Genomic DNA, 26,548 nt, shown 5'->3' with positions numbered 1-26,548 from the left:
CACAGGGAGCCCAGTCTGCAGCTGAAACAGAGAAATCACAGACCTCAAACTCACAGCTAACAGGTCAGCCAGACTTGGGACTTCATTTCCACTGTGATTTTCTCCAGATCTTTGTTATTAGTCTTGCCTGCTAATATTATGTAGCTTTTGCTTTAGACAACTAGTTTCAGGGGTTTAGTCGAGTTCCTTTTTTCAGAGTTCTGTGGGACCCACATATTTGGCAGTGGGTGAGAAAACCTAAGTGTATCACAAGGGTGTAAACCTCTGGTTGCCTCTTCCAAGGCCCATGTTGACATGCTTTGTACCATGACTGAGAAGCACACCCATGCTTCTCAGAGCTCCTCTTTGATCTGCAGAGGTTTTTGGGGCTCCCCATGCTTGCTGTACAATGGCTGCTTGCTTTGACAGCAAGCCTAAGTGTGCACAATCTCAGGCTCACTCCGCCTTCATCGAACTTTGCTCACCAAAAGTCTGCATCACTCTACAAGCTGCAGTCTGAAGTGGTTTCTCAAATGTTGAAAAGTCAGGGCCAGAAATAGAGAGCAAGAATATGTAATTATTGAGGCTCATTTCACATGCAGACATCAGACCCAATGTCACAGAGAGCCCAGTGAGAGGCAAGTAAAATTCCTTCAGAAGGTTTGCTTTCCCAGGTCCCTTTGTGGCTTGTTTATTAATCCTGAGATTTTTCTCAGAAGTCTTTATTATCCAGAACAGGGGTGTGTGCTGTTTGCATGCTGCTTCTTGGAAATTACTGGGAGGCAACTTACTGGGAGGTAATTCTAGATGGGAATCTGAACCAAAGGTGTTGCTCAAGCATTTCGAAGAATAATTGAGCACTTGCTATGCAGTTTGTTTAATAACCTGAAAGACGGATCCTTATCAGAAGTCTCCACATGCTCTAGTTACTCAATTGCTTTCTTATTTAAATAAAGCCTATCAAATATGTCCATAAAAATAAAAGCACCACATAAGAGGCAGTTTCACTGAGGTGTGCCTTCTCTAGATAATTAAATTAAATGCTGTATTTTTCTGCTGGTATATCTTTATATACTTTTTTTTTTTTTACAGAGGTGCTGTGTGTCTGTTGGGCTTTCAAGGGCAATGACTGTGCCATGAGTCCCCAGCACCACTCCTGTTAAGGTGCTATGGTGGCAGATGCGGTTGTTAGCTCATCCTGACTGGTCTCAACCAAGTGGAAACATCCCCAACCCTTTACTGAAGTTCACAAGGTGAAGCTGGGAAGCTTCACCCTCCTGATGGAGAAAGAGCCACTAAAAAATAAAAATAAACATTGAAGCAGTGTAGAAATCTCTGTGTGCTTGCTTCCTAGAGAATGCTGGTCAGTGTACATGTAAAAAAAAAGCCCAAAACACCCACTCTAGTTTCCAAGGAGAATTGAATGATTCTCTTCAGGACAACCCAAAGATAGTGGTGCAAAGACAGACAAATATAATAAATAACAATAAAATAGCTAATGATTGAAAACACAGTGAACAGTGACATGCAGAAATCACAGGCAGTAGAATGACTGCACATTTTCAAAGACAGAAGGGCTAATATTTGAGGCTCACAACTGAGCTGCATGCCACTGGGCAGGCTTACTTGAGAGCTGCCAAATGACCAAGTGCAAGCATCCCAATGGCAGGGAAAAATTTCTTCTACCAGCACAGAACCCAAACCAGAGAGGAAGTGCTGGACCAATTCTGAATTTAAGAAAAAAAGTGATATTGTTAGCCAAAAATGAATCCTGACTCCAGAATTACATCTTCAACTAGGAACACTGCTGATGGGCACTAAGCTTAAGCAGTGCTCCTAGCTAAGGTGTTGTCCTAACCTGCCCTGAGCCTGTTCATGGAGGTGACTCTGTCATGCAGGAACAGGAACTTGGGCAGTTAAATATTATGCCTAGGCATACTGCCTTGTGGGTCTTATTTCTCAGGATTCAGAAGAGAAAGAAGTAACTCACAAGAGAGAGAAGTAACTCAGCAGCCAGTGGAACAACCTTTGAGCATATGCTGTAAGGAGCTGTTAAGGAGCTCTCTGTGCTCTCTGTGCATCCTCTCCACGTGAATGAACTTGTTGCTGGTGTGCTGAAGGTCTGGCTGTCATCCTGAGAAACCAGTTACCTCTCTGCATTAATCTCAGTAGCCACAGCAAAGCACTGTTACCTACTTTGCCCCAGGGTCTATTGGGTTTATCCCTCTCGTGGCCTGAGGCCAGTTCAAGTACTTGGCTCATTTCATCCTGCCTGCCCTTTCCCAAGTCTGACAGCAAGGGCTGGTTCTGTGTGGGTCAGATGTGAAAGTTGTAAAAAAAGAGAAAAGAAAACCCACAGACTTCTGTTACACTGTGCTTCTTTTGGGTCAGCAGTGGCTTTGCAACACTGATCTTAAGGTGGGAAACTCCACAAATGTATTAATAGTCTCCTGAGCCACCAAATCCCCGGTTTGATGGATTATTCTCATTCCAAAACTCAAAATTATCTTGGTTTTGGAGATTTACCAATATCCTTTGCTGCATGACTCCACTTTTCAGGTTGTTTTTTTTTTTTTCCTTTTTCATGGCACTTTGAAGTGAATAGTGCAAAGTAGTACTTGTGGCAGTGAAAAGAGGACTCCATAGCCTATAATTCCTATCACATCCAGAAAACTCCCTTTCCTTTTGATTGCCTCAAATCCAAAAAGACTGCTTTTTTAAAAGGAGATAGTAAAAGTACCATGCTTCAGCAGGTTCCAATTAAAGAAGGCCTAATCCAAAACACACTGAAGTTAATAAGAGACTTTTTGTCTCTTTGCTGTTGGGGCTTGGAACAGACATCAGCTTCAGAAATGGTACCTGCATCACCTACAGATGTTTTAATGCAGTCTCTTCCTGCAGAAGAGACAGGAATCTTCCTGTGCCATCATCAGCTCTACCCACCAGTTTCAAAGGGAAATTGCAATTAATCTTTTTTCACAACTAAAATGCTAGGTTCTGAAACAAATTCTGCTAAAACACATATTAATTTTTTAATCTGCTTATTTTTGTTTCTGGCAAATGCTCATTTTTCTCAGGACATCAATTAAAAAAGACACTGCATTCAGGGGGAAAAAAGCCAAATCACTAGATTTGTTTTAGATCTTTAGATTTTAGGTGACAGTAAGACACCTTGAACGCTAAAATTCTTTTCATTTAGGGAAATCTGGTCAAAGATTTTGAATATTCACTGTAAACAGACAAACATTTTATCAACTGTCTTTTTAGCTCTACTTCTACTATGTCTTGACATTGGTCTATGGAGAATATGGAAGCTTATAAACAGATTAGCTCTCAGAGACTGTTTTCCTTTCCAATAAGAAACAAAATTGGCAGCATGACCACGTTTAGCATGAGATGAGCATGCCTTTTATTTCCTTTGAATATAATATGACATTGTTTATTTTTCCAGACTTTTGCAAAATGTTTTATTCCATATATCAATGACTGTCATAAAATATGACTCCAGATGGAAATTTCCCTCACTATATCTGGGTGAAGTGGCTCACAGATGACTGCATTTTCATTTTACACTCCAGCCACTTTTAAATGTTAGCAGTGTGACATGCTTTTACCCTGGGAAGATCCTTCCATTGTGATCATCCATATAGCTCATGCAGGTGAGAATTAGTGCACTTAGGTCTTGCTTATGCCATGCTAAGTGTCTACCTGTACTTGCAGAGTACAAACCAGGTTTTTTTTGGTTTTAGTTTTTTAATAGAGCTTCTTCACAACTTAGAAGAGTTAAATGGGATGTCAAAGTCTCCTCTGGAGTCCAAGCAAGAAAATCAAGGACAACGTCTTCCAAGGACTGGAAGTTATGCCATCTGTTTCAGTGGAAGCTCCAGCAGTGGCCATATTTATTCTTTCCTGTCTTGGAGCTCCTAAACTCTGTCACAAATAAGTAGATACCAATAATACCAGTTTCACTAGCGAGGATTTCTCGACATTGGTTAAGAAACCTGAACACATCAGAGAGCAGTTTCTGCTGGCTCACCTTTGCCAAACTCACGCTCCATCCCAAAGCCCAAAGTGGCTGTACGCTTCAGCACAAGTGGTGGAACTGGGGTTCCGCTGGAAGTCAGCCTGCCCCCTGCACCAGTCCTGGATGCACAGTGGGCAGGGAGGACAGGAGCCCCCGTGCAAGTCTCCTGTCATCACCCAAACTTTGACAAAAAGGGAGTTTGAGGCAAAGGGAGAGATGGGGAAACTCACTGAGTTGCCTCAGTCCTGAACAACACTCAAGTCGCAGGCTTGTCCACGAGATTTAAATAAATAACATTTGGTCTTAAATCAGCAGAAAAGAATAAACATTTTAAGGTCTTCTGAGTGTTTTATGAGAGAATAAGAGGCCTTACTATACATCTGAAGAATTAAATTGTCTTAATTGCATCCTTGTGCAAAATAAAGCATTACATACAGAAGAAAAATATTTTTAAGTGGATGGAAAAATCCCCTGGGTTAAAGGAATACTACTGTCAGATGAATGTATCCCCACATTTGTGTAGTGCAAAAACAAGCTTTAATAAAAATGAAGAGTCTAATAGGAATATTTCGATGAATTGAAAAATATCAGCAATGGAAACAATCTCATAAAACAAGTAAACCTCTCCCTTCAATATTTGCAACTCAAGTATTACAGCATTCATTTAGGCTCTGGGAATGTGAAAGCAACTATAAATTATTAATTATATGCTTTGTTCTACAATATGAGAGGCCAGGTTTTATAATCCTTGTCTAGCTGTGGCTCCTATAATTTTAGTACCAGGTGCAAGGTTTGTACATTTAGCTCACCTAAAGAAGTTGGAGAAATTACCTGATAAGATACTCACCCATCTGGTTTCCAGTGGCCCATAGTAGATACTCAGACAGATACCTGGCTTGAAAGGAAGCCTTATTTGGCATGAAATTTCATATCTACTGAAGGCTGTTTTCTTAACCATTATAAATACTAATATATAACAATATAAATAAGTATATTAGTTATGGATAACCTGACATTGGCCAACCATATTCTGGGCTGCATCAAAAGAAGCATGGCCAGCAGGTTGAGGGAGGTGATTCTCTGCCTCTTCTCCATTCTCATAAGACCCCATTTGGAGTGCTGCTCACAGCTCAGGAGTCCACATACAGGAAGGACATAGAAACACTGGAGTGAGTCCAGAGAAGCACCATGAAGAGGACCAGAAGGCTGGAGCACCTCTTAGATGAGGAAAGGCTGTGATAGTTGGGACTGCTCAGCCTGGAGAAGAGAAGGCTATGGGGAGACCTTATAGCACTGTCCACTATCTAAAAGAGGCCCACAAGAAAGCTGAAGAGGGACTTTTTACAAGGACCATGTAGTGATAGGACAAGGAGGAGTGGCTTCAAACTGGAAGAGGACAGGTTTAGATTAAATATTAAGGAGAAATTCTTAATTGTGAGGGTGATGAGGCACTGGAACAGACTGCCCAGATATGTTTGGATGCCTCATTCCTGGAAGCATTCAAGGCCAGGTTGGTTTGGGCTTTGAGCAAACTGGTGTACTGAAAGGCGCCCATGGCAGATGTGTTGGAGCTAGATGATCTTGGAGGTCCTTTTCAACCCAAACCATCCCATGATTTCATGAAATGAAGAATACGAAATGCAGAGTTCACCTAGAGAAAAAGGTACCAGGGTCATGTGAGTGTCCCCACTACATTGCTTCACTGCCCAGACTGGTTGCCTCCTTGGAGCACTGTGCTCATTCTGGGTTAACTGGGGAAGAACTGCCTTGAAGGGTCAGTCTGTGTTTAGACTTGGTCCTTGTTGGTTCAGAGCAAGGTAAGGTACTTACATTTATGACACTGGGAGTCAACTTCTTCCTCTACATCACATTTTCAGTAGTTCCTCCTGTCAATGATCTCTAGCTTTTTTTCCTCCAAACTTCCTCCCAGGAAGACTGCTTTGCCTCTCTTCCTTAATATGCAAATCATGCTCCTGTAAATCTCACTGTCAAAATTGCTTTAAAGTCCTCATCTCACTCCCTGTGCTGGGCTGTGCTCATATGAATTTGCCAAATGTCTGTACACCTGCTCTGGGATGGTTTTCCACCTAAAAAAGAACATGTTGGCATTAAAGCATCATGAAACAGAAAAAAAAATAAAACTCAAACCCTAAACTGATTTACCTTGTTTATCTGGAATTTTTTGATACAGTTAATCTCTAGAAGTAGGATATGCTTAGTTGAGCTCTGAGTGAGGTATAACAGTATCACAATTTACTGAAGTCAGGACTCTATACAAAAGATTAAAACCAAAATACTACCAGATTTCTTCAGAACCTGCAGGAGCCAGATCCTGCCAGAATATATTTACTGTTTCCATGCTTCTAAAAACCAAGGCATATGGGATTTCTTTAAAATCTCTTTGTCTTTTCTAATTTCCCATGTATTTCAAAGTTTGCATACAAAAAGAACACATTTATTAAAATGAAAAGCAGTGAAGTCCATTCTTGCCCCAGTAAAAACTTCAGACAAGGCTGTTAAGCTGTGAAATAGAGCAAATTTTGCAGGATGGGAAGTTCTTTGGCAATGACTCTGTAGATGAAACAGTCTAAAGTAACTTGCTCATAAGCAGACCTAGAAACTCAGCATCAAAATTCTGTTCTTCATTTACTGTACAGCAAACTGGTCAGGGAGAATTCAAATGTATTTTGCCTCTTATCATTAGGCCTCAGAGAGGATCTGGTCACTCCCATTGCCTTAGGGTATCCTTCAGACTGATCCCCCCTTGCCTGGTCAGCAAAGATCTCGGTACTTTTTTCCAGCAGGAATAAAATCTCCATGACAGAAGAGAAGGAAAAGAAGAGCAAAGCTTCACTGTTTTTCTGCATAAAATCTTATCTTCATTGGTGGTACAATTACACTGGCAAAGAACTGAGGATAGCAGTGTCAAAGCTGCCCCCACTAGGTGTAGAAAAGCTGGTAGAAAGCAAATCAGCCTGGTGGATGGCTGGAGGGAAGCTGGAGGGAGAGCAGTGGGAAGCTCACCTTGACCAGAAAGGACCTACAGAATCCACTACCCTGCTGGGTGTGCAGTGGTCAGAGCAATGTGCTATGGATGCTTGACCTCACCATGAAATAAGGTTGCCTGGATACCGAGCACAGTTCAAAGACTCTGCAGGCACCTGAGGTCTCCCAGTTTATTAGCAGAGACAAACATGGACAACTTAGAAGTTGTCTCCTTTTTTAGGCTGCCTCTTGCTCAGTTTACATGGTTCTTCCCTACTTCTGGTCACTTTTGAACTGTGTGTCTTCCCTGAGAACTCCCCACTTGTGACAAGGCATATGCACACAGGGCCTGCCTGAGAAACCTACACCTATTAAATTATAATGGCAGAAACCCCCACAGGCACAGTACATTCCTGCTACTTCCACTTGGGCCTTTTTCAAAGGCAGACCAAAGTGGCAGCCATCTATCCTAGCAAGAAATTGTACGTGCTGAAACTTTTATAAATGTGAATTTAGCCACCTGCAATAACTGTTGTAAAATTGTTAAATTAGTAATGGTGATTAGTCTCATTTCTTGCTGTAATATCAGGGAACTAGCATGAAACAGCAGTAAAAAGGCTCCTACATAGTCCAGAAAATAAGTTAAACCAAGTCTTATTCCCTCAGTGAAATCAAAAACCTTGCTGAACTCACAACATGCCTGCCTGCTTGCAAGAACTTTGTCACCCTATATCCCTACTGAAATAGCACAAAAGGGAACAGGAAAGAGTGATCTATTTTTTAATGCCTGCTAAAAATTAATCTGGCATGAAAAGAATTACAATTCATAAGATACCACAGAAAACTGGAATGTTTAAGCTTAATAAAATCACAGTTCCCAACCCCACTATTTTTACAGCTTGAAGCATCCGATCTTCAACATACATTTTCATCCTCTTCACTTAATTGAACGAAATACATGGATGCTCTGAATAAATAGCATGGCTTCACTCAAGCATGTATTGTATCACCGAAGGATCCACTTCCTCTGCCATCAGACTGGAGCGCAGACTTTGGATTGTTGCTTTTTTCCCCAAACGCTGTTTCCACAGGACAAATGCAGCTACGATCTGTGACTGCAGGTTGTGAGGGTGATTGACTTTACATCGATAGATGTCAGTATGGGACAAACCCAAGCACAGAGCTACATGTTCCCATTCAGGCCCCAGCCTCCTTGCCAGCTTGTTCAACTGCTGATCTGTTGGTGACATTTTCAAAACGCACGGTGCAACCTCAGTTAAGTCTGTAAAAGAGAAAAAAAAGAAAGAGAAAGAAAAAGCATGTGTGTCACTAGGCAATGCTGCAAGAGTTAATGGGAGACCTTGACAAAGGAGGGAATAAGCATGAGCAAAGCTGAGGTGAAAGAATTAGTTAATTAAAGAAACTGAATACATATTTACCTAGAAAAATTAATTACATAATCAACCAGAAGATTAATTAGAGGAAAACTAATGCTCAGCAGACGATTCTAGGGAGCCTTGTGCTTTTGCTGTCAGTAACCCAGACATCGGAACAGTACACCAAAGCAAAAACTTCCAAAAGTAATTATAGATTTTGGGGTAGTGAACAAGAAAGGCTTTCAGGGAACCTGTTTCCAGCAGCCATCATCCTCAATGTGCTTTCACCAGTATGACACAGTGACAAACTTGGGACCAATAATACCTTATTACTCCTATTCTGGGACTCCATTTATACACTTCAGAAATAACTTTGATTCCTTAGTTAATAGGTACTACATTATTTTTTTTCTGAGGGTTGTTTGCAGGAAATTCTGTCCTAAGATGCTACTTACCCTTTCTGCACTGTCATATATGGCAAATTCATCTTGAGGAGACCAGCCTTCAGGACTTTTCCTCTATTTGAATGAATCCATAAGCACGGTTCAGGTGAACCCAAAGGAACAGGACATCAACAGTGTTCACAAACACAAATTATGCTTCCTTATCCCTGAGATCTTGTAACACTCCTGAAACCAGGCATGCATGTGCCACAGCTCCATTCATCTGACCTCCTTGATGATGTTTTCAGGAGAATGCAAGGAGGTCCCATTTTTCCTCAGAGATTTTTGCCTGATGTTAAGTCCCTTAGGATTCTCCACATACCCAAGAGAATGCACTCTTCATCCAAAAAAGATGCTTCACATTCAACTGGTACCTGAGGAGAACAGGATCAATACAACTACCAAAACAGCCTTCATAGGAAGCATTGAGATAGCTGTAATTATCAGCAGTAAAAATGTTGTAGGGACTGAATCAAGCTTTTCCTGCATACACAACTGATCTCTTTTGTGTTTCCTAGGATAATCTGATAATTAAAACTCCAAAAGAATTAATACAAACAGTGTTAGCAGCCAAGTGAGAATATTCAGAAACATGCTGTGTGGGATCCAGCTCACCTAACTACAGGTAACACCCCCTGAACTAAATATGCTAGGATTAATTATTGCTGAGAAGAGAAATAGACTCTTCTAAAATACAAACCCTTTCACTGGAAAGAAGATGTCTAAAATAATCAGATTAATTAAACATCTCTAAATGTGCACATTTCTCTCCGCTGATTGTAAAAGGAGCATTGGGTATAAACTCAAATGTTGATGTTGATGCTGTAAACAGCCAGTGACAGCAAAATTATTCTCTACCTATAAGTTGAAACCATATGCCAGCCTTTAAAAAAGCGCATTTAGAAAAGCAGCATAAAATACCTACAAAGCATATTTGTTCTTTGACAGCCTTTGTGATCAAAAGCTGAAATGAAGAGTGAATGCAATCTCCAATTGCTGCTCTACTTCTCTTGCTGAAGATACTGCAACAAAACACAAGCAAAATATCCCCTTGAAAAATGCTGATTATAGCCTGTTGGTCTGAAGAAGCAGACTCCCTACAGCAATGCCACTTTGCAAAACCTAATTTATAGCTCCAATATCATGCTCACAGTCTCCACTACAGCAGAACAGAAACTCCAGAAAGCACCATTTCTTCATTTTATCAAAAGTAATTGTTTTTGCATAGAAGACCCAGAGCCTGCAAATGTTTGTACAATTTCAGCCAAATAATACACAAGAACTACACAAAGCTGCTTTGAGTAAAGAGAAAATTGCTTTCTAAAGAATATTTAGGTCTCTTTCATCTTTCTGTCTCCAGACTACTAAAGGAATCTGGAGCAAGTGCTGGTTTGTGGAGAGGGCAGAGGATGCACAACTTCTGAAGAAGGCTGAGCAATACCTGTGGGGCTGCCCTATGCTGTCACACCAGATGTGATACCAGTTTCACAGGCAAGTCAGGACACGGCAGTGTCTTTCATGAATGCAAACAGTTGAGAATAAAGTAAATATATCTACACTGTGCTGTCACCAACAATACTTTTTGATATGAAACCTTTTCTTTGACTTATGGTCAGCTACTGTGTACCCACAGCAGTAATACCTGCCAGCGTGGGCTTTTTGCTCTCCCACTGAAGTTTTCATATGTTACATCCACTAGCAGAATGGTATTATGATACTGAAATGTGATCAAGCAGGAAGGTCTAACAATAATACATGTCAGCTTGTCCATCCAGCCTTTGATATAAGCAGGCTTTTTTACTACAACAAGTATCTTGCCTTCAGTCTGTTATCAGCCCTTTAATAAGGATCAGAATAAAACCCATCCAGGAGATCTTTTCATCTTACGCTACCACATCTGATTCTAATATGGATGTGGAAAACTCTGGGACAGAAGCCAAATGTTAAATTTAATACAAAGGACTGATGTTTTAGTCTCGTTTTATTTTCTGTGATAGCTCATTTTCTGCTCTGATACAAAAACATTAAGGAAAATTGGAGATAAATACTACAAGACAGGCAATGTTATTTAGAGGTATAGAGAAATATTTAGTGAGATCTTTCAGTTATGACAAATGCAAAATCACGAAAAGATTTGAATATGCTCTAGGATTAATGCTATTCCTAATTTAATAAACATAATGGCATTTGAGGTGAAATAGAAATGAGTTCTCTGTGCTCATGCCCAAACTGCTTTGAATATATTGCAAAAATATTAAAGATACCTTTTTTTAAGCTATGTTTACTATAAACCCTCATTTATATTCTTCACTTGTCAGGAACTGCCTGAGGGAAGTAATGAGATTAGAGAAAAAGTTTCAATTATGCAGATCCTGCAGTTGCATTTCAAAGGTACTTTTAGGATACCGAGACCACATTTTTGAAAAAAGTCAAGTTTTTCTTGCTCTAGATGGGTCTGATAAGTAGGATGTGGAAGAAACAGTGCTTGGGGCACCACCAGAGGGTGTTGAGGGTTGCTCTGGAGAAGGCAATTTGTGCTGCTGTCACCTCCAGCAAGAGCACCAAGTGAAACACTCTGTCCAGCTGTGGGCATGGTCTAGGCTGTGAGGTGCCAGGGCCACACACTGCAGAGATTTAGAGGCTGAAGTCTAGCTGCTCATGCTAGCAATGAAGGTCCTGAGCAATGAGGTCCTGAGCAATGAGGGGCCAACAGCTCTGTGCTGGGGAGACAGCCAGCCTGGTGCAGAGCTGCTCTCCTGGGACCACCAGCCAGCTGGTTCTTGGGACCATGAAAATCCCCTTCCATAGGGCTGGAGATGGGAAGGACACTCTCCACTCTGGTTGTGAAGTGGAAACTGACCCAGAGAAAGACCTGTGGCTCCTTCTATTCAAAGCTGTAGCATGAGGGAATGTGCTCCTCCCCATCGCTGCTGAAGGAAGCTCATCCACTCCTAGCTGTTCCAGTTAAAAACCAGGAGATGTTGACAACTTCTGGCCTGTTTGTACATCTGTACTTCCAGACCACTGCACAAACCAAGAGTTACAATGGTGCTGGTGAGTGTGGACAGGAAACAGCTGGATATAAATAGTATCACAGATACAGACCAGACAAAACAGAGTCACCCAAATACAAAAACCACATGGGGCAAAGGCAGACAGTCACCATTTTGCATTTCTTTTTCTTCAGAACCTCTATAACTTTAAGTAGGAGACTCCAAGAAGATACTGGAAAAATCAGGGGAACAGAACACAAACTCACCTCAGCTGTGTCCCACTTGGCACAAATGACAGGATGTAAGATAAAGCCCACACAGGAGACAGCAGCCAAAAGGGCTGAGGTATTTCTGCGTGACCTGTGAAGCACCCAGTTGACTCCTCAGAACTGCTGGGGCCAAAAATGCCTTAGAGTTTTATCTAAAGGAACCTTCCCCATGTACGTGTGACTTCTTTGTGCATGACCAAAAGCATTTGTTGGAGTTTCAGAGAGACTTCTCCCCTGCAGAGTCAATACATTTTAACACAAACCCAACTTTTTGGCTTTTGTTCCCTACTGGGAAAAGAGGCTTGGATGGAAATTGCACCTGAATCCAAAATATTGAAAAAGTCTCAGTGAGTTGCTGCTTAATTGTACAAGAACAACGCCACAGGCAGTTCAGGGGACAATTGAAGAGTCAGGAATATATTATGGCCCATCTTTTATCTAATAACTAATAAATCTGTCTGTTGGGAAAGGTGTTTCTGCAGACTGGTCTCTGCTTCCAGCACTTTCTCTGTATTTTATCCACTTAAAAGGACCATGTACATTCTTATTGGATAAGACAGAAGGAGCCCTGGAAGAGGAAATGGGAGTCTCTGAGCTGCACATTCTAATGCTGAGGTGCACAGACATAGTCCACTTCTTCTGGTAAATCATTACAGAAAAAAAGATAAAGATTTCCCTGGGAAGGGTCAAGAATGCCTCCTAGCCTCCAGTACAGCACCTTCTTGAGAGAAAACTCTCCTGGGAATCAAGCAGTATGCTGAAATGAAGCATGCAAGAGCCCTTGGCAGGAACAATGCTAGGAAAATGCTCTAATCTTTATATAATCACATCAGAAACATGTCAGAGAGTCTGGTCTTCAGACCCTGCATAACTGGAATGGGACTGTGAAGAGGAGTAACTGCTCGGGTGTGCATCTGGCCTCAGCATCTCCCCCTGCTAGGTGTATGGAGTCCTTCGTGATCTGGACGCAAGACGCTAACTGTTCTTCACTTAACCCTCTTATCAGAGCCTCATCATGATTTCTGAAGAGTTCAAAGCAAACATTTCAGAGTCCTCTTTAATCATCTTTTCAGGCATCTGGAGAACAGTTCTTCCCTGAGAAGTAGTAAAGTTAGATTAAGAGGTTCTACAAGCAGCAAACCAAAGAAGCCTCACTTCCCCCCCAGGATGTGAATCCTACATCTGACTTCAGGTCTTCTCCAGCTGCTTACCTATTCCCAGGACTCTAATGAAACTGCTCCTTTACTCAACAGCAAATAGACAGGCTTCTTGAGTTTGGACAAGAGGTTCAGAAGCTACTACAGGCATACACACAACACACCACAGCAGAGGAGTGCATGGCCCTGGTTACTACATGAAATTAAGCTAAAAGGGACTCTGAAGCACCTCAGAACCATCATGGCTAACATGCCATCAGCGGCACGTGGGACACTTCAGCTAAAGGAAACCATACATAATAATGAATCTAGTGTGAGGTTCTGCTTCCCTCCAGCCCACTCATTCACTTAGCCTGAGCCACAGACCCAGCACTGGGTACAGAATGGGCATGGCTCCAAGGCTGTGTGCTGTGTGTTTTGGCAGCTGTGCTATGTTACAGAAATTATTTACTGACTGAATGTCACAACAGTAAACAACATGCACATAAACAGGTACATTTGTTTTAGAGTAAAAACCCCCTAGAGAGAGCAAAACAGTTGAGAGTGTGTCATGAAGAAAGACAACACTCGGCAGATGAGGTTGGGACAGGCTGTGATGAGCAGCGAGGTGGGGTTGCAGAACCTGAACTGAAGGACACTGCATAACGCTCCCACTAATGGAGAGACTAGAAGCTGCAACTACCCCGAGCTACCAGAGATGCTGGATGAAAGGGACAGCAGAGAAGAAGCATTTTGAGGGATCCCAGTAGGTGCTACAGATCATTGAAGTGAAACACAAGATTATGGTGAAGATCCTGGTGAGAAGGATGGAATAAAGAGAAACTCTTGGCTAAGTGCGGGGGATGGCTTGACTTGGATATTTTAGAAAAGATGAGAGGTTACAGTAAGTTTCCATTTGTACAGCTGCTCTGCTGCTTTTTTGTTCAGCTGTACTCTCCCAACACTATATTAACAGGTGAAACTACAGGCAAATGCCTGTCCTCTTCCTACATCACATTCAAATTCATAAGCCAACCTACAGCCATAAGTGACTGGAGTGCCAGACAGGAGAATTTTATGCTTGTTTGAGTAGTCATGCTTCACAGTTTCTGTAACTTGGTAACTTCTGATCTGATGAATGCAAATATTATATACAGAATTTGCATGAATAAAACCAACTTCTGTCAATTAGTGATCATAAAACAGTTACTCTTAAGCATACTTCTGTCATGGTAATTTACATTTCCAAGTATCTTAATTAAATTATGAAAGGCACTAATCAAAATGAAAGTAAATATGAAATACATTTTTAAGACTGGCTGCATTCTTGCTCATTGTGCTGGTTTTTATGACTTGCATTAAAGATACTAAGTTCTCTGTCTTATTTTTAACAAACTGGAATCCACCACACATATGACAGCCAATATGCAGAATAAATTGTGACCATGATCCTTTGGTAACCAAATCTATGGCACTGAAGTGAAGCACAATCCACCTGAGGTACCAAATTCAGCTCCTTCCTGCCAAAAGCTTGCTGGGACTCTGCATTAGTGATGTAATTAAAAAGCACATATATCTTCATTTGTTGGCAGCTCTTCTCCTCTGTGAGCTCTAAAACACCACACTTTGTGACATTAAGTACATTTTGGGTATTACGGTAAGAAAAACAGCATAAAATTTTGTAAATCTACAGGCAATTCAAGAACACAAATGTTTCTATTTTGGCTCAGTACCAGCAGCTAATTCGTATATTCTTTATCACTTGCTAAGGACTGCTTAGTAGCTGAAGATGTGGAAGCAGACTGCTAAAATCTGAAACATAAACATTCAGATTTCATGACAAAAGTTTTCAGTTGTATTCCCACTATTCAGTTTTAGTAGCTGTGCAGTTATCTTGAACATTTTTAAATCTCTCCTACAGGTTTTGTACCTCTACAGATCTCTGCTATTCTGATAATCTTCAGTACTAACCTATATTAAACAGATTGTCAGAGAAGTCTGCAAATGACTTAATTCTCTCTTCAATTTCCATCCTTTTCAAGCCATAGGGAGCAATCCCTGTGTTTAAGGAACTGAAAGAGATTGGGTTTTCACATCTTCGTTCACATTTTACTGGAAAGAGCAGGGAGGAAGTTTCAGCAGTTAACAGTGCGGATGTTATTTTGTCTCCCATGAAAATAAATTAATTAAAATCCCACACAGTATTTCTCTGTTACTACATACCATGAGATAAAATAATTAATTTCATAAATAAATGACAGCTGCAGATGCAAACAAGGAAAAAAGCACCTATGCAAAGTAAACAGAAACACAACATAATATAATGTCTACTCTCTTTTCAGGCATTCTAATCCTACATTACAGTTAGGATTAGATTTAATCATACTGTGGCTTTATACTTTGCATTTGATGTTGCTCTAGACCCTGAAGTGGAAGTAAAATTTGCTGAATATTTCCTATTAATTTTTATATTGTTATACATGAGTAATATGCATGAGCACTGAAACCACAGCTAATGATGGTGTCTTTGCAGTGTACCTTTGATATAAATTCATGAACAGGTTCAGCATGCAGCAATACACTAAGGGAAAAAAGAAGTATCTACTCAATTGTTAGGTTCTGTGGAACATTCAAGCTTTCAGGAACTACTAGACAGCACAAAGACACTGCTAGTCTGAAAGAGTAGAGATGATAGTTTTTGTTTTACAGGCCAGCAGTTACACCAATAGTCAACCCCACAAATACTGCTGAAAAAAATAAAATTTTGAAGTATGTCACTACATTTCTATATAGTTTTCAATGCTCTGCAGTTCCTAGTAAATTGAATAGTGCTTGAAAATACAGAACTTTCAACCATTAATTACAGATCTGAAGCCTACAGAGCCATAATTTCTTAGTCAAGTTTCTTCTCCACACTATCACAAATGAAAATAAATGATAAGCAGGTGATTGTATGAAGTTGTGATGATCATAAAATACATTCATATTTGTTGTAGATGTCTCATGGTATCATAGGAGGCAAATGTTTACCCTTGTGGGCAGGGCAGCTCTGACAGATTAATTCACCCACTCTAAGTGAAAAACAAAGCTAACTGGAGCAATTAATGATTGTTTTGTCAGCAAGGTGACAAAATCATCATGCAACTTTTGTCAGGGGATTGGAAGCAATCCTCTTTTGACAGACGTTACTTGTATGTTTATTTCAAAAAGCCTGAGCTGTCTTTCATAGAGCTGTGGCAAGTGTTAATCCTGCTGCTCCTTTGCATGCAAGAATCAAAGACTCCTTAGGCTTTTAATCTGCCGAGTACAAAAAGAGAGTAAACTTTTCTTACTGGCAACTTTCATATCAAGAAATCTTTCTAAAGACTACAGCATTTCAGCAACAAAATCATGCACTTGAACTTCAGCTATCAATATTCCTTCCATGCAACAACAACAACAACAATGACACTGCCAGTATGAAGGACTGTTTTCTTCTAAAACAAAACTAATCACACATTTCCCTTGCAGGACTTAAACCAAATGCGACAATAAACCATTATATTTAGCCTTGATAGAACTATTCATTCCTCCTCAAGATTTTTTTTTCCTTCAAGTCGGCTCTTCTTTTTGCTTTGGCTCAAGTCATTAGAAATATCAGAATCAAAGATCTGCACAACAGATGGAGCTCGGTTGTGAAGAATGCATTTGGCTGGTGAGGATCTTTGCCTGGCAGGTGTCAAACCAAAATTAATACTGCACATATTATAGTGAAGTGAGACTGCGTTCCTCCCTGACCACAAACATGTATTAATAGAACAAGCCACGCACAGCAAGCTAAAACAGTACTATCATTCAGCTGAATGCTCCACTGCTTGGCATTTTACTTAATCACTTACATCCATGCAAAACAAATAAACAAAGTGCAACAGGTTTGTTTAGTGTCCTTTTTAAGACATTTTGCATATGTGTAAAAGACTCCACAATAAGCAACATGGACATAGACCCCTGCTGGTTACTACTTTTCTTCAATCTTTTGTATCAGTGCTCTGGATGCGTATGAATTTTAGTAGACTTTTTAACATTTCAAAATCCACAGGAAAAAAAGGTAGTAGTATTAAAATACAATGCTCAGCTACCATCAGTTGCTATGCCTGGCTTGCCAAATGCAATTCAACTGCCTGAGTCAGAAGACAGAGCTTTCCATGAGTGTCAGGAAGGTGGGCTTGAGGTGGCATCACCTTCTTCTCTCCATTTTCAGATGAATGGGAGGCTTAGCATCACAACCAGCCCTCTCGAGTACCAAGTCAGTTGCAGATACGCAAGAAACCAATTTGGAATCTCATGGCTGGTTTCACAGATCCATACTGTCCCACAGCAATTTTAGCTATCCAATAGGGCTGTAATTTTAGAAGGTCACAGCCACAAGACTTTTAGTTCTCTGTAAAGCAAATGTGAGAATGTATTTGTGTGTGTGCACGTACATATATATATATGCATACACAAATCCCCTAGTTTTTCAAAATCTTAATTAAAATATATTAAAGTCTTAGATACATGCAAGTCAAATTCATTCAATTTTCAAAATTTCATTTCCACAAATTCAGGTTATAGATCTGTCACTTGACTCTGGTATGAAAAGGGTGGAAATGGGAGCGTGGGTGAAGTAATTTCCGAAAGCAAGGTCCTAACTCAGAGGGCACTTTACGCCAGCAGGGACTGGATGAGCACTTCTTTCCCCCTTGAGTCAGCAGTGACATAACAGCCTGCAGCATGTGCTCAGCGGCGGGGCTCGTGGCTGCCCTGTGACACGGCTGGTGCCGGGTGACACAACACGCTGATCCTCTGCAGTCATTAGGGATCCCAAGACAGCATGGAAAGTAAGGAGATGACTCACAGCTGCAACCATGCACTCGAGGGCTGAGGACCCAATTACTTTTCTACTCACTCAGGAATAGCATTTTGCCAAAGGAACTGAAGTAAGTTCAAAATTAAACAAGGTATTGGCAAATATTTGCATTACTTAGGCTATTTGTAGAAGATTTATGCTAGTATTAGTGGGATGATTCATATGCAAAACCTAAACATCTGAAAAAATATTTTGCTTAAACAATTAATTTTCATGTCTCATGCATAGAGAACATTTTCCCTCATAGTTCTGTAGTCTACTAGCTGCCAGACTTTAATCCAGAATTAAAATGTCAATCATTTTGGCTTTTGTACCTAACGAATCAGAAATAAAAATGTTTTAACACCAGAATGAAAAGGCTGGAAGATCGGCAGACCATAAAAGATTTGTTTTACTTGGTTTGGGTTTTTGCACAGCAATGTCTAATCTAAGTAAGACTGAAATAAAACCAAAAGGCAGAACTAAAAACTAGACATATCTCTCCTGTCCCAGAGATGCAGAAATACAAGTGATGTTTGTGTCCCTGAAGGAACCAAACCTGAAATCTTGCTGCAAACAAGACAGCAGGGCTGTTATTTCCTTGACAACAGATATCACAGGAACCTCTTAGAGGTAACAATGGAAAGCCAATCTTAAAAAGGGATTTTTACTTTGCATAAGCAAACATCTTTTAGGTTCTACAAATTCAGAATCAAAGAAATCAAGAGGCTTTTACCATAATGTTGAAAATTTAGCACCAGAACTGTAAACAACCCTTCCTTCCTTCCTTCCTTCCTTCCTTCCTTCCTTCCTTCCTTCCTTCCTTCCTTCCTTCCTTCCTTCCTTCCTTCCTTCCTTCCTTCCTTCCTTCCTTCCTTCCTTCCTTCCTTCCTTCCTTCCTTCCTTCCTTCCTTCCTTCCTTCCTTCCTTCCTTCCTTCCTTCCTTCCTTCCTTCCTTCCTTCCTTCCTTCCTTCCTTCCTTCCTTCCTTCCTTCCTTCCTTCCTTCCTTCCTTCCTTCCTTCCTTCCTTCCTTCCTTCCTTCCTTCCTTCCTTCCTTCCTCCCTCCCTCCCTCCCTCCCTCCCTCCCTCCCTCCCTCCCTCCCTCCCTCCCTCCCTCCCTCCCTCCCTCCCTCCCTCCCTCCTTACCTGGCCTTCCACTTGCACTTTAGTGTGGAAACAGCCTAATGAGAGAGCTCATGTGCAAGTTTACAAGCACTAAGTGCAGAAGACAGATGGAAATTTGGCTGCAATTCTTTGGTGTTCTCTGATCTTGGGAGATTCGAGCTTTCTAAGTCTGTTACAGAGCCTAGGAGTTGTATGCTAAAGCCACAAGAGTGATCTATTTAAGTATCTTTATTCAGTCTGGTTGATTGAAAATGAGTGCATCTTATCTACTCAAAAGAGGCTGACAAGAACATGAAGGTACTGCTACAACTCAGGCTTTTCAAGACATGCTATTTACTAGGCATTACATAGTGATATTTATACTGTATTTGAGACATTTGAGAACTTCAGGCAACCCATGAAAAATCCTTGCTTGAGGCATCTTGGCATTTATACATGTATAAAGGTTTTCATGTCCAAAATTGCCAAGTAAATGGGAATAGTCGAGTTGAAAACTGTAAAAAGCCTTACTGTTTCCAGAAAGCTCTGTGCAGGCAGATTGTGAGACTTGGGAGAAGTATCCTTAGATCACCTCAAGAAGCCACATCTCCTTTTTAAACAATCCAGGTCTAAAGCATTTGACAAAGAGACTCAACAGACCCCTCAGTAAACCAATCAAGGAAAGTAGAAGCCATTTTTAATACAGTTCTTTGTGTCATGCAAGTATTCCCACATGAAAGTAGAGAAACTCAATCAACCAAAGATGCCTGTGTCTGTAAGTAAGGCAGGAGCACAGATTTTACAGAGAGCAAGTCTGTTTGGAACAGCTGAACAAAAGCTTGATGAAAGAATTTCAAGCAACATAGAAAAATGTCAGATACACAACTGAAAAAAATTGTAGCTCTGTAAACCCACAGAATACACTTTTAAAGACCCTAAGGAACACAGCTTGAGAATATCTATCAAGATCAGAGCTACATGTGGGGACAGCAGGAGGCAGCTAAAGCAATCTGCAGCACAGCTCCAGTGCTCATCAGTCTCTGACCCTGAGGAAAAAGACAATTACTGCATGAATGTCCACATTAGACCAAACCAGCAAGCCCAGGAAAATACATACCTCTGGTAGAAAGAGAAGGTGAGAACTCCTCTGGTTTTACACAGTGGTCTACAGCTCTGTATGTCCCAATCTAATATACTTTCTTTGACTGACAACACAGCTGTGGCTTTTATTTTGAAGTTCACATTTTTCTATGGGAATAATTAAATACAACAACTTTGTCCTGCTCAACAGAAAAACAAATCCATCTATTTTTTTTTTATTCCTCTGCAGCCTTAGTTTAATTGTGCAACATTTTCTTTAGAAACATATTTGAAGATGTTTTAGATATTACCTCATTTATACACCATCCCAGGCTTTTCAGGAACCCTGAACCATCAGGCTCCTAGCCTTTCTTGTATGTGAACTACTGTCTTTTATGGCTTCCACACTATACTGTCTGGATGCTCCCCATGTGACTGGGAGGGGAGATGTTCTGCTAAACACAAACACTTAGGGAGGAGAGTTTGCAATCTCAGGTTGTGAAAAAGGCTTTGTATGTATTAGGTTATGTACACAGTTCGCCATGATTATTTCAAATAACTCCAAAGAGCTGAGCCTACACAGGTGAAAAAGTAAGAGCACCAGAGGAGCCAACAGCCCAGCAGCTCATCTGTCCTGGATTTCCTATTCATGACCACAGCTTTGAAAGGTGTCCATCTTCAGATGCTGATGGAGCTCTGCTTCACCTCTGCAGTTTTAATCAAAGACTTAATTGACCAGGTCCCAGAAAGGTAAATAATAGATTGTCCCAAATAATCTTGAGTAAGGAACTGAGTATACTGTAATACAGTAATCCACTAAGGTACTGATAAAAAAAGGGAGCAGACAACCAAAGGGGTCAGTTGCTATTTGAGCTAGAGAGGTTGAAATGTTATGGAAACAAATAGGTACATATCTGCATCTCACCTCTACTCTGCCAGCTGCTTCACATGGAACTTTAAGGCATTGGGTTTAATATGGAAAAACATACCTTTGAATCAAATTCTGATGTCTGCATTTACACAAAGTGATAGTTTTTCCAGGACAGTTCACAATATAGATTCCTTTTGGCCTCTTACTCCTAGCACTGACTTAGTTTATTCCTACCATCTGCCACCTTCTCAATCTCTCTTCTCTTCCCTGCCTCATGTTGCAATTGCTGGAGGATTCTGGAGCTGGGACAATGTGCTGCCACCACATCTGCCCACCAGAGAAAGGCAGCTGGTCTGTTCCCCAACCCATGCTGGACAGGCATGCAGCCCTCCGGCTGGATAGGTGGACTTGTCTGTCAAAGCTATGTTGCAAGTCTTCCCATCACAAAAATCCCCTCCTACTTTTAAAAAACACATTTGTTTTTTTTTTCTTTTTCTCTTCCTTCTCCAACTTTTTCTCTCCTTCCACCACTTTTTGAGCAGGAAGGAGAGTGACACAGAGAATAATGATTTCCTCAGCTTCTGTTGGAAATAACCCACAAAAATTTTCCACCAAGAGTGAGCTTTTCCTGGTTTGTTTTATTTGGTTGTTTTTTGTTTTGTTTTGTTTTGGCCCAGTAAGCTTCAGAAGCCATATTTTAAATTTAAAATTTCCTAAATAAGGGTCTAGTTAATACTGTCATTTTGTGTGGAAGGTAGCAGAGACCTGGTACCTCTGTTTCACTTAGCACAGATTCCAGCTATGCGGCAAGAAGTCAGCTTGAATTTTTCTCTTGAGCTGTATCTTTTCAAACCTCCTTTCAGGGTTTCAGTTGTATAAATCAAACCCTATGCCCCAGTGTAGATGCACAGCTTTCCTTCTGCCAGTTGGCTCTGCACTTCCCAGTGTTAATTCCCACTGTCTCCACATGTTCGAGAAGGAGGGAGGAAAGCACAGGTGTGCAAGGAGAGGACCAGAGCAGCCAAAACCTGAAGAGGCTTCCCATGCATAGAGAGAGCACCATAAATAGATGCAGCTGGTAATGGAGAAGAAAAAGGTGCTGAGGCCACTGATTTTCCAATGGCATTGATGGGCAGGGCTCTGAGCAGCTTTGGGACCCTTCAGTCACTGACAAGAACAAAGTGTGTGTATGTACCACACACTGTCTTGGTGTCAACTCAGGAGTCAGCTTTGTTTCACACATGTTTTGTCTGAGCAAATGGCAAAGCATGACAGCTGCTGGGTTAAGATTTGCTGCCAAACCAGACCCCAGCTCTTTTCAGACTGCTGCTCTCCTTACCAATGCAAAAATAGCCATCTCCCTAATTTCCTCCGTCAAAGTATTATTTTTGATATTACAGGAGCATATACCTAGCCAGACTATATAATTAACATGACACAATTTTTAATTATCTACCTACAACCATCTTCCTGCTCTAACTGGCAGTGGTGGTGTTGAAGGGTTGTTTTGCTGGGGGATTTTTGTTACTACCATGAAAATTTGAATTCCCAGGTAGAAACTTACTCAGTACAGAGCCTGCACTACCAGGTGTAGAAGGTGACCCATTACTCTAGCTGTACCACATCTCCCATGAAGAAAAGCTTTTGACCCCGAAACAAGCCCAATTCTCATTTGCAATTGCAAGTACATAAGGCAAGACTGTTCCAGAAAAGACAGTGACAGAAACACATTACTTATTTAGTTTATTCCTTTGTCAGCTGGGGTTTCTTCATATATTTTTGTCCAGGAATGTCCTATAAGGCTAGGTTGTTAACTGACTGGGACCCTTACAGCAGAGTCTCCAAGTTTGTGCAGTGACTACAGGGTAGCACAGCTTCCTCTGGGTATCCCTCCTTCTGACAGCAGAGCAGGGCTCAATAGCACAGCAAGATGTAACTCCATGCCACCCTGACCCAGCAGCAGGGTGCTGGCCTCCTGAAACTCAACAACTATCTACAAAACATGAAACAAGTGGAAATCCAACCTTGTGACCTCGTTGACGCACATTCCAGACAAACCTTCACAAATACAGCTCTTGGAAACATGATGAGTTCTGGGGATAAACAACCAGCATCCTCTGTTCTCCATACCTCTGAGTTTGCTTGCTCCTAGAAATAGCGGAAGGAGCACCCCAACTGCGTGTATACGCATGCACTTCTCAGCAGACCAGCAGCAAGTGTTGATCCAGCAACTGTAGCTGGAACACAGCAACCCTACACCAGCAATAGAGCACCACTGGGTCAGATGTTATGGTGTCAGGCCAAATTAAGCATCACGAAGCATGCATCAGCCAAGCCAGCAGTCCTCCTTAGCTTCAGTGAGCCTTGAGCTGTTCTTTGTGGAATTGCTGCTTTCCATATGGAATATCACATTCAAAGCAGGGGCTGTCACTGCAACTGCAATAGCATCACTGATTTTTGGTGTAATAAGCTGTATTTAGAGCAGGAAAGTATTGCTCTGTGAGCTGAAAAGCAAACCAAACAACGAGCGATAAAGTCGTGATCTTCAGGTTTAGTATCTGGTGTCAGTCCAATTTCCCAAAGCAAAGGGTAGTACTCTAGACATCTTCTGTCTGAAGCAATACTAACACATAATCTCTTTATTTATACAGCACATGAAGTGTCCTGCACCCCCACCCACACAATGGTCTGACTCTAGATTCACCCTCCTGTTGTTCACAGGAGGAAATTTAGATGTGTTGCAGAACAAAACCAATGGGTCCTGATATTCTGCAACATCAGACAACATGATTCCTTCCTCACAAGACTCCAAGGTCCTCCTAGACCGATTTTAAAAAAGGAGAGGGCAGGGAGAGGAGGGAATGGTAGACAGATCTGTGGTGGAACTAAAAACTCAGGATTTCTGGAGTCTTTGTCATACGCTGTAATTGCAAAATCATGCTTCCTGTCTTCCACATAAACAGCAAACCTTTTTTCTCAGGGTACAAGATGATTAGGAAATTCCCTGTGCTCACCTTAATTTGGTTTCTTCCCTCACTTGGAAAAGTGATTTCAAAAAAAGATCAGGCCATTAAGTGTAGTCTAGACTATTGTTTCCAAATACTTCTTTTAGCATGGAAAGGACCAACCATGGAATAAGCAAGCAAGTCACCCTATTATGCAACAGGCAAGAAAACTATTTGTGCTGCTACACAATGTTTTTAATTCCTCTGAAGGCTGCTTTCCCCCAGGGAATTCCAGTAATCTGACTGATTGAAGTGTGTTTTGACAAGTTGTAACAGTCCAGAAAACCCACCTATGAAATTACATCCTGGTAGCATCTTCCAAAGTAAACTGAAATCTTGGTATCATAGCTCATTCTGGAAAGTACTGTGCCATAGCTTTCATTTGTTATGAGAACATAGCTTGAGTTTTAGGTGTGGAAAACAGGTGGTGTTACACTTATTGATGTACAGCAAGATGCAATCTTCCCCTGTACCAGGTTTTTGTACCAGCAGGGGCCCCATGGATCATCTCCTGAAACTGACCAGAATAAAACCATACAGTCATATTATATTCTTATTTCATCTACCTTCTTTCACTTTAGGTGAACACACTGCAAAGTCATCAGCTCACCCTGAGGGTTGTTTGTCCACCCCCAACAAAGTAAATCAGAACAAGCTGCCATCATAGATGTCAGCCTGTTGGAAAGACAGGAATACTAGCAGAGTCAAAGGACCAGGCAATGTTATGCTGAGCAAGTCTTTTTATTACTCCCACCAGCTGTGCCTGCAGGCTTCAGTCATGTGCCACATGCCAGGCACACCACATGGCTCCCATCACATAGGTTTTCTGCCACTACTCTACAAGCCTACCAGTCTCACACTGTCTTTTGCTTGCCACTGCCATGGAGAGAAAATATTTGTCTGGGTATGAAGCTCTTATATATAAAGAATTTAGGATTCATAGGGCAGAAGTTTTAAAATGCTAGAAGGGAAAACATTTTGGAAAGTGAGTCCCAGTAAGTATGGATGGACCAACCCTATTCCCTCTCTGGGCTCTGCTCCAGCCCAGATGAGTTAGAACATCCTGGAGATTTCTACTAGGAAGACAAAGGAGACAGAGGCACTGAAAAGCTAGGAAGTCTCAGACTAACATATTTCATTTTCCCATATTTTTCTTCCTGAATATCCCAAAACAGAAAGTAGACAGATTTTTTGCAGAAGTTACTAGGATTTATTAAAGACAGGATATTGATATGAAAAATTCATGACCCTCAACTTAGCAGTATTTCTCTTGGATGGGGTAACGAAGTAAATTTATTACACATTAGTGCCAAGAAGCTCATAATAAAAATACAGATTATAGTTCTCAGATTCATCAACTCAAACCAGATATTGTTGAAAAAACAGTCCAGCGGGAAGAATGTCTCATAAGATGCTTGCACTACCAAAGCGACATATGAAATACATATTTTATCCAACAATAGGATACAAAGCAAACTATTTGATTTAAGGACCCTGACACAAAGGCAGCCTGTGAAGACATGAGGAGACCCCATGTCATGTTATCCCAGGTGTGGAGTGTGGGGAGGAAGAAGATAGATATGTTAGACATGGGCAAAGTAAGCAGAGATTTTATAGCATCCTAAGCTGATGATTTTATGAGACATGAATAAAATTAATAAAGCATGGATAAAGCAAGATAGAGAAATAATGCAATTTCTTGGGAAGCCACGCTTCAGCAAAGGTTCAGGCAGATCACAGCCACAGCAAATCTTCACATCAATTCTACCCATATCATTTAGTCCCCTCTCTTTTTCCATTCCTGACCTTCATTGCTTTCTTTACTGGAATATACCTAGTGAAGAATCAGTAATCAAGGGCCAATTTATTAAATTCCTGATAGTGAGATCTAAATATTCCATTCTGCTTTTGCTGCACTCCCTACAAAAGTAAAGATATCTCTTCGAAATGGTCCCAGAGCTTGCCTGTGTGGCATCTGCATGGTCTGTATGGCTTCAGAAACAGCTAACACATCATCCTGCTGTGAAAGGAGGAACTCATATGTCCTTAGGTACGATTGAAGGCATTGTCACTGCTGAAAGTTTCCATAAATTACAGTATAACAGACCAACCCTTTAACAACTCGTCTCTTCTCATTTCCAGACATACTACCAAGGGGAAAAATTTATTCTGCCAAGGATTTCCAGTGTTTCCAATTCCTCACTTCTTCCATCTCATCCTCAGGAAAAACAAAGCAAAGCCAAAAAATCACAACCCTCCCACAAAATCCCAAAACAAAGAAAAATTAAACAAACAAAACAAGTAAGCACCACAGTGTTTCTAACTGCCTTCCAAAATACAACAAACAAAAAAAAGCATTTAAAATTGCTTTAGTTTGGGAAAGTTATTAACCATGAGCTCTCTAGTGCGTGTCTG

At 41.0% G+C, this 26,548-nt stretch overlaps 1 protein-coding gene across 3 annotated transcripts in view; it reads right to left on the bottom strand.

Moving 5' to 3' along the window:
- Positions 1-1,473: 1,473 nt before the first annotated feature.
- The window catches only part of CRADD (CASP2 and RIPK1 domain containing adaptor with death domain), an 80,624-nt gene continuing 55,549 nt past the window's right edge, over positions 1,474-26,548 (bottom strand). For 2 of the 3 annotated variants that reach the window (XM_064419724.1, XM_064419725.1), the window contains exon 3: positions 6,154-8,270. In XM_064419724.1, coding sequence (XP_064275794.1) covers positions 7,975-8,270 — 296 coding nt within the window. In that variant the 3' untranslated portion in view covers positions 6,154-7,974. Of the gene's footprint in view, positions 6,091-6,153; positions 8,271-26,548 lie in introns of those variants that run through there. The other variant, XR_010362250.1, reaches the window with a different exon arrangement.

This window comes from Passer domesticus, chromosome 5 (genome assembly GCF_036417665.1).
Source record: "Passer domesticus isolate bPasDom1 chromosome 5, bPasDom1.hap1, whole genome shotgun sequence".
Taxonomy (NCBI): domain Eukaryota; kingdom Metazoa; phylum Chordata; class Aves; order Passeriformes; family Passeridae; genus Passer; species Passer domesticus.
Note: the sequence above shows the minus strand (reverse complement) of the source record. Positions and strands in the feature narration are given on the sequence as shown.